Below are 14,297 nucleotides of genomic sequence, written 5' to 3'. Positions count from 1 at the left end.
AAATTCAAAATTGGTTGGATACTAATAAACTTGCGTTAAATATTAATAAAACTAAATCCATTCTGTTTACATGGAAAAAAGAAATAACACTTAGTAATCCTTTTTATCTTAAGCAAATTCAAATTGAATTGGTTCCTTCAGTTAAAATCCTTGGAATAGTTCTTGATGCGAATCTGTCATACCATGATCACATTTCTCTTATAATTAAAACCTGTTTCTTTAAACTTCGTCAAATCAGATCAATCTCTAAATTTCTTACTACTTCATCCCTGAAAATTTTAATCCATTCTTTTATAATATCAAAACTCGATTACTGTAACGCCTTATTTCTAAATATTACAAACAAGGAGAAACGGAGATTACAGATTATCCAGAACACTGCAGTAAAATTAATCTATAACGCAAAAAAGTACGACCATGTTTCACCTCTTTTGAAGGATGCACATTGGCTACCAATTGGCCATAGGATCATGTTTAAAATAATATTTCTTATTTTTAAAACTTTAGCTTTTAACGAACCGCAATTCATATCTAAGTTATTAATTCCATACAAACCAAAATGATCATTAAGATCATCAGAACAGAGTCTCCTTTCAGTTCCGTCTTTAAAGGTTATTGGAACCAGAAGACTAGACATTTTTACAGTTATTGGCCCTCAGTGGTGGAATATGTTACCACAGTATATCCGTTCTGAACCTGATTCTGTTAAATTCAAATCTCTTTTAAAGACTTTTTTATTTAAAGACGCCTATGATTTTTAACACAATTTCAGAATTCTTTTTTTTTATCTTGTGCTCTGGTTTTTTATAATACCTTCCCTATTGTTCTTTCCTTTATTTTAACAACTCCCTATTATTGTAACTTTTCCCCCTTTTCCTTAAGTCATGTATGTATCGTTTATATCCTGTATTTTTGAACTATTTTGTAAGTTTCTTATATTAAAATTGTATCATGTACATCGCCTAGAATTTATAATAGGCGATTCATCAAAAACTGAATAAACTTGAAACTTGAAACATCTCGCCCATCCTTCACTCGCTTTGTCCAGGACATGGGCCACGCTTTGGACTTAGACCTCCAGTCCGACTCCAGATACTCTAAGGAGTACCTGGCGGAGCTGGATATGCCATCACTGCCTAGAGAGTCCCTTCGCTTACCACCTAACCCGGTACTCCAACAGGCCTTCTTCAGGAACCTGGAGACCCCCTACATGGTCACAGCCGTACCCTCCAAAATGGAGGCCAAGTACCGCACAGTACCCTACCCGGGATTCAAGCAACCACAGCTCTCCCACCAGTCGCTGCTAGTAGAATCCTCCTTGAAAAAGGCTCACCCATCCCGGGTCTCAGCAGCGGTCCCCCCAGGCCGAGAAGGCCGAACCCTGGACAAGTTCGGCAGGAGACTATATCAAAACGCAACGATGGCCTCTAGGGTGCAAAGCTACACTTTCACCTTCACATCCTACCTCAAACACCTCATTGGACTATTGAGAGCCTTTGAGACTGACCTACCGGCCTCCCGGCAAGGAGCGTTTGGCCTGCTTTTAGAGTCCCTCTCCAACCTGCGCCTCCATCTATTCCACGCGGCCTACGATGGCTTCGAACTCTCCTCCAGAGAGGCAGCCTTTGCTATCGCCATGCGCCGACTAGCTTGGCTGCGCCTGGTCGACATGGACCCCAACTTACAGGACCGGTTGGCTAACCTCCCCTGCGTGGGAAAAGAACTGTTCGATGACACTATCGAGGTGGCTACAAAACGCCTCTCCGAACACGAACGCTCGTTCGCCTCCCTCATCCGGCAAAAGCCTAAACTGACCGCGTCCAGGCCGTTCAAGGCCCCTCCGCGCCGATACCCACAAAAATTCACTCCCGCCTTCTCGCGGCCTCCACCCAGGCGCCCGCAGGCCCACCATCGGGCTCTACCCAAGTCCCAACCGCCTGCGACTACCAAACCATCCCCGTCCTTTTTCCGAGATGCGCGGAAGGGGGCGGGCCCCCTCCGCCATAGTCCCAAGCCTCCTTCCCATCGGGGGTCGCCTCAAAGCCTTTTACCCTCGCTGGAAACAAGTCACGTCGGACGCATGGGTCCTTGGCGTGATCTCATCAGGATACTCTCTCAACTTTCGGGCCATTCCTCCAGACAACCCTCCAAGGAATTGCCCTCCGAACCGGAGGCAGCTACCCCTGCTCCTCTCTGAAGCTCGAGACCTCCTTCGCCTAAGAGCAGTGGAGGAGGTTCCCCCCGACCAACGGGGAAAGGGCTTCTACTCCCGTTACTTCCTGGTACCGAAAAAAACGGGAGACCTACGCCCAATACTAGACTTGAGACGCCTCAACAAATTTCTGGTACGGGAAAAATTTTGGATGCTTTCCCTACCGACCCTCTACCCCCTGATCGACGTGGGCGACTGGCTCTGCTCCCTCGATCTGAAGGAGGCGTACACACATGTCCCAGTGCACCCCGCTCACCGCAAGTTCTTGCGTTTTCAGGTAGGGGACTGGCACCTACAATACCGAGTCCTCCCCTTCGGCCTAGCATCATCACCTCGGGTCTTCACCAAGTGCCTCGTGGTGGTCGCAGCAACCTTACATTCCCAGGGCCTCCAGGTATTCCCCTACCTGGACGACTGGCTAATCAAAGCCCCGTCCAGGGAAGGGGTTATCTCAGCGACCCAACAGACTATTACCTACCTACAAAGTCTGGGGTTCGAAATAAACTTCCCAAAATCCCAACTACGCCCCTCGCAGTCCCTACAGTTCATCGGGGCCACGCTGGACACGGTTCGCCTCCGTTCCTTCCTCCCCCCTCCGCGCCTAGAGGCGTTAGTAAGTCTGAGTCGAAGGATCTCCCTGCTGACCTCGGTATCAGCTCGACAGATGATGACTCTCCTGGGCCACATGGCCTCCACCGTCCATGTCACACCCTTCGCCCGCCTCCATCTGAGAATCCCTCAATGGACCCTGGCCTCTCAATGGCGTCAAGACCGGGACCCAATCGACCGTCCCGTGACAGTGACTCCCTCATTGCAACGATCGCTCCGCTGGTGGGCCGACTCTTCAAATCTTTCCAAAGGTTTGCTCTTCCTCGCCCCACCCCACAGCAAGGTACTCACCACGGACTCATCGGAGTACGCTTGGGGAGCCCATCTGGACGGCCTATGCACTCAAGGGATGTGGTCAGCAGAGGACCGTCGCTGCCACATCAACGTGCTAGAGCTGCGGGCCATCTATCTCGCAGCTGTAGCTTTTCAACATCTGCTCCACGACCGAGTGGTTCTCATCCGAACCCACAACCAGGTAGCGATGTACTACGTAAACAAACAGGGGGGGACAGGGTCTTGGTCCCTTTGTCGGGAAGCCCTGCGCCTCTGGAAATGGGCAATCTCCAACAACACCTTCCTTCGAGCGGTGTACATACAAGGAGAACAAAACTGTCTGGCGGACAGACTCAGCCGCCTCCTCCAGCCACACGAGTGGTCACTACACTCTCAGACCCTACGATGGGTGTTCGAACGGTGGGGGATGCCTCAAATAGATCTGTTCGCATCCCCTCACAACCACAAGCTGCCTCTCTTCTGCTCCCGGATGTACTCCCCGGACCGGCTCGAGGCCGACGCCTTCCTCCTCGACTGGGAGGGAAGGTTTCTGTACGCGTTTCCTCCGTTTCCCCTGATCCTGCGGACGCTGGTCCACCTGAAAACGGTGCAAGCCACCCTGATCCTGATTGCTCCTCGCTGGCCACGCCAGCCTTGGTTTTCCCTTCTACTTCAACTCAGCGTCAGAGATCCACTACCTCTGCCTCGGTTTCCCTCTCTACTATCACAGGGTCAGGGTTCGCTGTTACATCCCAATCTTCAATCTCTTCATCTGAATGCTTGGTTTCTCTCCCCCTGACTGCTCTCCCCGTGTCTCAATCAGTCAAGGAGATATTGGAGGCCTCTAGAAAGACCTCGACGAGAACCTGCTACTCCCAAAAATGGACCAGATTCTCAACCTGTTGCTCCTCCCACAGCCAGGACCCGGTGTCGGTCCCCGTCCCTCTGGTCCTGGACTATTTACTTCAATTATCTCATTCCGGCCTAAAGACCAACTCCATTCGAGTACACCTCAGTGCGATTGCGGCCTTTCATCAGCCCCTGGAAGGGAAAGCCCTCTCGCTCCATCCCTTAGTCTCTCGCTTCATGAAGGGTCTGCTGAACGTCCACCCCCCTCTCAAACCTCCCCCGGTGGTTTGGGACCTTAACGTGGCTCTGGCTCAACTAATGAAACCTCCATTTGAGCCCCTAGACAAATGCCATCCAAAATTCCTCACTTGGAAAGTAATTTTCCTACTCTCGCTCACTTCCGCCCGGCGGGTTAGTGAGCTACAAGCTCTGGTAGCGGACCCACCCTTCACGGTATTCCATCACGACAAGGTGGTACTCCGCACCCACCCAAAGTTCTTACCTAAAGTAGTGTCTGATTTCCATCTCAATCAGTCCATTGTCTTACCTGTGTTTTTTCCCAAGCCCCACTCTCACCCCGGAGAAGTGGCGCTCCACACTCTTGACTGCAAGAGAGCGTTGGCCTTTTACCTCCAACGTACTCAGTCACACCGGAAAGTCCCACAACTGTTTTTGTCCTTCGACCCAAACCGGTTAGGTCACCCAGTTTCCAAACGCACCTTGTCCAACTGGTTGGCCGATTGCATCTCCTTTTGCTACGCTCAGGCTGGTCTCGCGCTGCATGGTCGAGTAACAGGACACAAAGTCCGAGCGATGGCAGCCTCTGTAGCTTTCCTCAGGTCCACACCTATCGAGGAAATCTGCAAGGCTGCCACGTGGTCTTCGGTTCATACCTTCACCTCCCACTACTGTCTGGACTCACTGTCCAGAAGCGATGGCCGGTTCGGCCAATCGGTATTGCGAAATCTATTTGCTTAAATTGCCAACTTCCCTCCACCCCTTTTCAGTTAGCTTGGAGGTCACCCACATGTGAGAATATCATGCCTGCTTGTCCTGGGATAAAGCACAGTTACTTACCGTAACAGGTGTTATCCAGGGACAGCAGGCATATATTCTCACAACCCGCCCACCTCCCCGAGGTTGGCTTCTTGGCTAGTTAAGTGAACTGGAGACCACGAGGGGATGCATCCCCTAGTGGAGCAGGAAGGCACGCATGCGTGGAGCAGCAGAGCAAACTTAAATCTTCAATCAAGTTTGCTTGAAAATGCTTCTGCATTGGGGCTCCGTAGATGACGTCACCCACATGTGAGAATATATGCCTGCTGTCCCTGGATAACACCTGTTACGGTAAGTAACTGTGCTCTTTGTGCAGCATGTCCCTCGAACACAGCAGGAGGGAATGTGCTAGCTGAGGAGCCCTCACCTGAGGGTGTCAGCTTATCCCCGGAGGAACGAAGTCCTCTGGCTCATCCCACGGCAGCAGGAGCAGCTGGAGTGGTAAAGGAGCTGCTGATGCAAGGCCTGATTCAGGATGCTCCCACACTGACCGGACAGGGCGGGGGATCTAGCCCTGTGAGGAGAGCTTCTTGCCAGCACTGCAGCCGGAGGGGAGATTGGAACCAAGACAAATTCTTTTGAAGATTCCTAGTACTGCAAATACAGGTACTGGTGTTCTTGCAGAGGGTTCCAGAACTGGGTTTTTGCCCCTACAGAAGCCTGAAGTTTTCAATATGGAGTCGATTTGGGAAGCTATATCTAATCTCCAGATCTCTCTGGGAAATCAGATACAGCAACTTTCTCAACGTTGTACTACTGTACTTTCAGAAAGTTTGGAATTAAAAACTAAAGTTTAAAGTTTGGAAAATAAATCAGAGGACCTTGACACCAGATTAAAAACTTTGGAAATACAAGCACTAACTTGGGTTAAGGATAGTGCAAGTCTTTATTTCAAGCAAGAAATGGTGGAAAATTCAATTAGAAGATGCAATTTGTGGATTATTAACTTTCCAAAAGTGTTTTCTATACCTTCAATAGTTATGTTTAAACGCTATTTAAATGAAGTTTTGAAAGTACCCGAGTCCTCTTATCCACCTCGCTCTAAAATATATTACCTACCTAAAAGAATTAGGTCGCAAAATCTCAATAAGCTAAATTTATCTGCTGATAGTTTGGATTTATCTAATTTCCTGGTGGGGTCGGACACTGAGACTCAAGTGCCTGCTATTGATTCAGATAGGGAATGGATGCTTAAGTTGTTTTTCAAATATCAAGATGTTCCCTTTTTATCAAATAATATAAGAATGTATCCAGATGTATCTTGTCCTACCCAGAAGAGAAGGAAGCAATTTCTTATTTTGAGACCTCAGGCTGTGAAGTTGGGGGGGCGACCTATGTCCTGAGATACCCATGCAAGTGTGTTTTGGTATGTAAAGAGAACAGATATGTTTTCTATGAGCCGCAGCAGTTATCTAAATTTATTTTGTCTAAAGATGATAAGTTATTAGCCTATGATTTCAATCTCTTCTAATTCGCTCAGAGTTTGAGGGTATTCAAGCCTCATCTATAGTTTTCCTGTTATCTTTTTTTCCTTTGGTAAATCTCAGTAATTTTCAGCTACGTCTCCATACATATAGATTGTGGACTAACTATACTATGTAATATAATAGTTGCCTGATATATATGATTTGGATTTTGTATTGCTTATTTTCTTTGCATCGTATTTTTTCATCTTTTTTGACTGATGTGAAATTGTGAATGTCAAAAATTATAAAAATTAATAAATTCCCATAGGCGCAGAAAGGAATTCTTGGCATTAAGGCCAAGAGTCCTAGCCCTGGGGGCAACTTTTTTGTTGAAATTTCCTTTGAAATGTTTTATTGCATATCAGACAAAGAATTACTTGTTTTTGGAGCCTAAACAGCTGTTAGAATTTGCAGACTCTAGAGAGGGTGCAGCATCTGTAACTTAAGATATGTAACTTGTCATAATTCCGGCTCTAGAACCAACGGGATATTGCTGTTTTCTCGTCTGATCAATTGTATAATTCTCTTCTAGAAATTAATTTCCTGTTGTCCACTCTCAAAGTATTGTGGTCTATATAATTGAATAGAAATGTCTTGGTTCTTCTTTTTCCTTTGGAAATTATTGTTCTGATTCAAGTTGTTATATATTATACTTGATTGTTAATAAGAAATGTGATAAATAAAGAAATAATAAAAAAAAGAATTGGAATCAGTTCTTCAGTTTCTGAAGTGTGATAACTATCTCTCTCAGATTGTGAAGTTTGCTCGAGGTCCTCAGGAAAATGTGTCTCCAGTGAATGACCTGGATCTGGGAGTGCACCAGCTGATGAAGAGTGAGAAACTACTGTTACAGAAGGTTGAGATGCTCTCTGTACAGGCTGAGAGGTAATGAGGGTCCTGTTGGTGGGTGTCATTCTCTTCCAGAGCTGTGCATGGCTCTGGTCTTTTTTCTCTTTTCACTCTCATTGCCATTCTTTGTCCACTTCTACTCCTGGCTCTGCACCAGAAATCTTTCCCCCCTCCAAACCTCTGTTTTTGGATTTGTTTGTTTGTTTTTTCTTTCTTCTGATCCAGCAGTTTCTCCTTGAGCCTTTGGACTTCATAACTAAACTGCTGTTTTATATCCCTCCAGTGTACCTAGTCTGATCACTGCAGCAATGGATCTAGACTGGGAGCCACTACGTGTCACCCATGAGCAGTGATGACTGCTCCCTTTCTAACATCCCTAGCCCCATCTGACCAGTGACTTCACCAAGCCTGATGATTCTTTTACTCTCTGTGTGTCTCTCCCTACTTTCTCACCATTCTGTAAGGAAAGTAACAGTTTATGAGGTGGCATCAGGATCTGCTCAGCTTGTTCTATTCTGTCTAACTGACCATCCTGCAAAATCTGATGTTCTTCTCATGCTCGCATCTCAGGTCAAAAGTGGAGGCTCAGAGTGCTTATAGAGCTGGGAAAAAGCAGCAGGTAAGTGTTGCTCTTGGATGACATGAGCTTTGTGTCTGAGGTTTGGGAGATGAAATAAGATAAGGGGGAGATGGCTCTATTAAGGCAAAGAGTGGTCAGAGATGGCTGTATAAGTCTTCTGTAGAGGGCTTTTGAATTTGTTATTTGATTCTGAGACAACATATGGTGTACTTTATTCCCAGGCATTAAGAAGTTTAAAATCGAAAAAGAGGGTGGAAAAACGGATTGGAGAACTACAGTCCAAGATAGAATGTGTGCAGAGTATTTTGGACCGAATCTCCTCTTCTCAGACTGACCGTATGGTACAATGCACCTTTTCTATCATGACTTTTCTTGCTGCTGCTTGTATACTGCTAGACCAATGAATACCCTGCCTTCCTCCTGCTCAGATAACCTTACTTACTGAGATCTCTGGGCAGGCTCACAGCTATCCTCATTATTCCCCAGGCTGCAGGGACAATTTTAACCTTCCTTCCTTCACCTTGATAGGCCAGACTCACTGACTATCCTTCCCCATTCTCTCCCATCACTTCCAAGACCCTCTGGTTCACGAGGTTTGTCTTATGGATCATTCCTGCTCAACTGATTGTGTTAACTGATCTAAAAAGGCTAGACTTCAGGTGTGTCTCTGTCTAGAAGCCATGATCCCCCCACTCATAGGGCAGTAGTGAACTTGATACTGTTCCCTGCCAGTGTGTTTTGGGTTATCTGTACTCAGGGGGTGGGAGTAGAGAGATGAAAGGGGAACAGCCCATGGATCTCTCAAGGAGCACATTAAGGGGTTATTTTATAAAGATTTTTGAAAGTTTGTGTTGCCCATCAGGTACATACCCATATAGGTCATGTGTCTCAGGGGTACAGTCACATAGTACTCACAGGTTATAAAATCCATACCTGCAAACTATACTTAGTGTCTTGTCTGGTTAAGTAAAGATCCACCTTCCTTCTGGAACTGGAGGAACTGATTTCATGCATTAATGTTAGAGCAAAGAGCGACTAGATCTTCTGGGAGTTTATATCAATTCACTAGGACACAGGACACGACGTTTGATTTTTTACTCCTTTCTAGGGTGACGGGGAGAGTGGCTTCCATATAGCCCTGATTCTAGTAAAACATCCTCCTTTTTTAAGGTGGGTGCTATATTTAGGTTTGGTAACAGTTGAACTTGTTGATGAGTGACTCGGGGAGTACAGTTCCTTGGGCACCAATATCTTGGAGCTTGGATGCCCTGACAGCATCTTTAGTTTGACTACTGTTACTGGTATGGGTTCAGTGGTTGGATGGGGAAGATGAGGGTAAAGTTTAAGGTCTCGGGAAAGAGGATTTTTGTTCTTGTATTATAAATTCTTTTGCACAACTGAGATTTTATATATTTTGGAGGGGGAGGGGAGCTAAAGGGGGGAAAGGAAGAGATGAAAGGGTTGATGGATAATAGTGGGAGAAGTTGGGGAGTTGAAAGTTTTATACAAAAATTAATTGATGTAATCTATGCATTTATTTGTTCTGAGACTCATCATCAATAAAAAGTTTTTTAAAATAGAAAACCCATACCTACATGTGTACTTGAACCATGAACATTTACATCAGCTCCTGAGCTATTGTAAATTTTTGCAGCCATTTTGTAGTCTGATTTTGCCAGATTTTAGGCCAATATGTTATAAAGATGCATAATGGCACCTTGTATGTCTTTATAAAATAACTTCAAAATAGGTGCCTACATGGATGGCCTCCTCAAATAAGTGTCCCATTATAAAATTCATGTGTAAATTGGGGGAGGGATGAAGAATCAGAAGGTTTAAGCTCTGCATGCCTCCCTACTTCCACTTGGAAGGATTTTCTTGATGTTAGAGAAATTGCTATGAAGTTGGAAACATTTCTATGAGGACAAAACTCTCTAATAGTAGACTTGCATCTCTCCTTAGTTTTGTCTGTTTCCTTATCTCTCAGGTAGTTGATGCATATCAGGCTGGTGCAGCAGCCCTGAAGCTCGCCATGAAGGATATCACCGTCCAGAAGGCAGAGAGTCTTGTGGAGCAGATCCAGGAGGTACAGCGAGAGTTGTGTGATGGAGGGACAGAGGGGGTATGGGTACAAAAAAGAGCACAAGAAGGGGATACATAAAGAAGGTTACTGCTGGCTCTTGACATGGTGACTGACTTTGTGCTGGTCTCTTGTAGTATTGCGATGTCCAAGATGATATAACGCAAACCCTTGCAGGAATGGATGTCAGTGGCCTTGGTGAGTACAACAGTAGCAGGTTTGGTTTGCTTTAGCATTTGTTACTAATTATCAATTAAAATTCTGTATACCTAAAGTCGACAAATACTTGTGAAGGATCAATTTTTTATTGTATTAACAGTCACATAATAAATGATGGCTGAAAAAAAACAAAACTGGTCCTTCCATAGCAAAGCAGCAGATGAATCCAGACTAGTGGGTATAGCTCACATCGACCAGCAGGTGGAGATAGAGAACTGATTAACAGTTGGCCTTAAAGCCTGGTGTTCTTTCTGTTGATTCAGTTTTGCTCTATCTCCCAGCAGGGTCTGAGCTAGCCCTCTAGCTCCTGGATTCTGGATACTGCCGGAGATATTGGTGTTCGGTGGACTTCCTCTGTTGAGACTCAGTCTCTTCAGTAGGACAGGGGTGCCTGGCTGAGTGGTGCCGGCTTTAGGAGGTACACCTGGGCCCTCCCAGGTCCCTGCTCCACCCTTCCCTCCGTGTGATTGAGGGGTTTGTGGTCCTGCAGGAGTCGTCTTTCTCTTTCTCCATTCCAGTACAAAAAAAAAAAAAAAAAAAAAAGAGTCGACTTCCTGTCTTGTGCTGAGCTTTGCAGTCTTTGCATTTGATTTCAGTATACTTACCAGCTGTATCCTGGCGTCTGAGGTCGCGGGAGCGAATTGGTGAGTGTTTTCCCTGCCTCGGGGCTTGAGTGTCGCGTTCCGGAGTGTAGGGGTGGTTGGGGGCGGAGTCGGCAGTCGGCGGCGTTCGCCGCGTGTAAAAAAAAAAAAAAAAAAATTTTTTTTTTTGAAAACACAAGCCGTGCTGGAACGCAAGCTGACAATGGAGGCAGGTCGCCGGTGTTCGCGCTGTGGGGCGCGCAGAACACCGTCGGGCCTTTGCTCGGCCGAGTGTGAGGCTCCACCGGCAGAAGATGCCTTTTTGCAGGCTTGTGAGCTGGCTATTGCCCGGGTCAGAGAGGCAAGGGAAATGTCCCCGGAACACGAGGGTGAGTCTGAGCTGCAGGGCTCTTCCGTGGCAGTGGGGAGTCCGGCGGCGGCGGGGGAGTCGGGAGCACCAGCGGAAGTCGCGGCCCCGCTCCCCGTCGCGGCTCAGGGCGGGTCAGTGGCCCTTCCCTTTGGTTCATTTTCGCCGGAATTTGTTATGCTGCTGCACCGGGCATTTTTGTTACAGGGTGCGCAGCCCGTCCCGCCGGTGCCGGGGGTCGATGTATCCCTTCCGGTGCCCTCGACGTCGGCTGTGGGGCCTGGTAAGACTGGCAGGCCGGCTGAGGGCACGGTGGGCTCGCCGGGGCGGTCGCTGCTAGCAAAAAAGCGCGGGATCACGACCGCGGAAGCAGAGGACATTCTGCCTAGATCCCCTTTTTCTCTTCCGGAATCCTTGGAGGAGGGGGAGGTCCTAGATTGGGATGCAGGGGATCCCCCGGGTCAAGAGGTGGATGACCCGTCCGCTCTACGTTTATTTCATAGGGAAGAACTTTCTTCCTTAATTTCGAAGGCTTTACAGGGGCTGAATATTTCTCAGGCAGATACGGCGGTATCGGGTAATCCCCTGATGGCAGGTACGCGTAGACCCCCTAAGTCTTTTCCGGTACATGAAGCCATGCAGGAGCTAATCTCGGCGCAATGGGATACGCCAGACTCCAGTTTGAGAGTGGCAAAAGCCATGCGGCTCTTGTATCCGGTTGACCCGACTGAACTTGATAAGTTTAGATTACCCAGGGTGGATGCTTTGGTGGCAGCGGTAACTAAAAAGACTACCTTGCCGGTGGAGGGGGGAGTGACATTGAAGGATGCGCAGGATAGGAAGATTGAATCTTCATTAAAAATGTCCTTTGAGGTAGCGGCAGTTACCTTGCAGGCCGCAATCTGCAGCTCTTATGCGGCGCGAGCATGTCTGCAGTGGTCGCAAGTCATGGCTGATACTTTAATGGAGTCTGGGGGTTCTGTCCCTTCGGAGCTGGCAGATTTGGAATCTGGCTTGGCTTATCTGGCGGACTCCTTATATGATATGATTAGAGCGTCGGCGAAGCAGATGTCTCTTTCAGTGGTATCTCGCAGATCCTTATGGCTACGGCATTGGGCGGCCGATGCAGCTTCTAAGCTTCGGCTGGTGAGACTCCCTTTTAAAGGGGGTTTATTGTTTGGAGAGGATTTAGATAAGCTGGTGAAAGATTTTGGGGATACCAAAACTCAACGTTTACCGGAGGATAGGGCTAGGCCCCCGGTGAGGCCCTCATCGTCGAGACCGCGCTTCAGGGAGGTTCGAAGATCCCGGTCTGGTAAGCCTTTCTTCAGATCAGCATTGGGTTCGTCCTCTGCTTCGAGACTGAGGTTTCAGCAGAGGGGTTCCTTTCGTACGACGAGACCCTCTTCGGGACCGTCAACACGTACCCCAGCCACTCGCAATCCACAATGACGGGGGCTTGGCTCCCTCCGCCTTTCCCTTAGGGGGCCGGCTTTCGGAGTTCCGGGCGGAGTGGGCCACGATCACGTCGGATCAGTGGGTGTTGGACATTATACAAGAAGGGTACAAGTTAGAGTTCGCCTCTCCCGTCGTAGATTCTTTCTTGGTGTCCCCGTGCAATGGGGCGGCCAAGGGAGACGCGGTCAGAAGGACTCTTCAAGGGCTGCTCGAGCTAGGGGCAGTGATACCGGTGCCCCCGGAGGAGGTCGGCAGCGGTATATATTCCCTTTACTTCATTGTACCAAAGAAGGGAGGGTCCTTCAGGCCGGTGCTGGATCTCAAAAGGGTCAACAGATTTCTCAGTGTTCGCCATTTCCGGATGGAGACGGTGCACTCGGTTATTGCGGCTGTAAGACCGGGAGAGTTCCTCACGTCCCTCGATCTCAAGGAAGCGTACCTACATATTCCAATCTGGCCTCCGCATCAGCGGTATCTGCGGTTTGCGATTCTAGGCCAGCATTATCAGTTTCGGGCAATGCCCTTTGGCTTGGCAACGGCTCCCCGCACATTTTCCAAGGTCATGGTGGTAGTAGCCGCCTTTCTCCGCAAGGAAGGGATTCGGGTGCACCCTTACCTAGACGACTGGTTAATCCGCGCCTCGTCCAGACAGGAGAGTGTGGCGGTTACTCAGCGAGTGATCTCTCTCCTCCAGTCGTTGGGGTGGATTGTCAACTTTCCCAAGAGTTGTCTGTCCCCATCGCAGTCTTTGGTGCATCTGGGGGTGCGGTTCGACACGGCTCTGGGGAAGGTGTTTCTACCCCGAGACCGGGGGGAGAAATTGCAGGCTCAGATTCGCCTACTCCTCGGGTCGGCCAGACCTCGAGTTTGGGATTATGTTCAGGTGCTAGGCTCCATGGTGGCGACTCTGGAGGTGGTCCCCTGGGCGCGGAGCCACATGAGGCCCTTACAACAGTCTCTGCTCGCTCGCTGGTCCCCCGCTTCGCTGAACTACAATGTGCGTCTCCAATGGAGTCGTCGAGCAGCTCGCAGCATGCAGTGGTGGCTCCACGAGTTGCATCTTTGGAGGGGCATGCCGTTGGCCACACTGGACTGGGTGGTGGTCACCACGGATGCCAGTCTGCGGGGATGGGGGGCCCAGTGCCTGCAGGCGTCAGTCCAGGGGATGTGGTCCTTCCAGGAGGCCCAGTGGCCCATCAATTTGTTGGAGTTAAGAGCAGTCAGACTGGCGCTGCTGGCTTTTCAGTCTCTGATTCAGGACAAGCCGACCAGGATCTTTTCGGACAGTATCACGGCAGTCGCCTATGTCAATCGGCAAGGGGGCACCCGGAGTCCGCAGTTGGCAGAAGAGGCAAGAACTTTGTTTCAATGGGCGGAGAGGCATGTGCCGCTGCTGTCGGCGGCACACATTGCAGGGCACGAAAACGTGCAAGCGGACTTTCTCAGCAGAAATCTTCTGGATCCGGGCGAGTGGGAGTTGTCTGCTCGAGCGTTCGGCCGGCTAGTCCGTCGGTGGGGGTTGCCGGAGATGGATCTCATGGCCTCGTCCCACAATGCGAAGTTGCCTCGGTTCTTCAGCAGACGCAAGGAAAGGGGATCGGAGGGGGTGGACGCATTAGCTCTCCCATGGCCTCCGAATTCCCTTCTGTATGTGTTCCCGCCTTGGCCCATGATAGGTCGAGTGTTGCAGCGCATCTC

General features: G+C 48.7%; 1 protein-coding gene across 1 annotated transcript in view; it reads left to right on the top strand.

Moving 5' to 3' along the window:
- CHMP7 (charged multivesicular body protein 7) overlaps positions 1–14,297 on the top strand; it is a 42,304-nt gene that overhangs the window by 15,771 nt on the left and 12,236 nt on the right. The window contains exons 4-8 of the mRNA XM_033948580.1: positions 7,217–7,350; positions 7,885–7,933; positions 8,116–8,235; positions 9,882–9,980; positions 10,112–10,172. Coding sequence (XP_033804471.1) covers positions 7,217–7,350; positions 7,885–7,933; positions 8,116–8,235; positions 9,882–9,980; positions 10,112–10,172 — 463 coding nt within the window. The remainder of the gene's footprint in view (positions 1–7,216; positions 7,351–7,884; positions 7,934–8,115; positions 8,236–9,881; positions 9,981–10,111; positions 10,173–14,297) is intronic.

Source organism: Geotrypetes seraphini, chromosome 6 (assembly GCF_902459505.1).
Source record: "Geotrypetes seraphini chromosome 6, aGeoSer1.1, whole genome shotgun sequence".
Classification (NCBI taxonomy): domain Eukaryota; kingdom Metazoa; phylum Chordata; class Amphibia; order Gymnophiona; family Dermophiidae; genus Geotrypetes; species Geotrypetes seraphini.
This window is presented reverse-complemented; position numbering and strand designations above follow the sequence as displayed.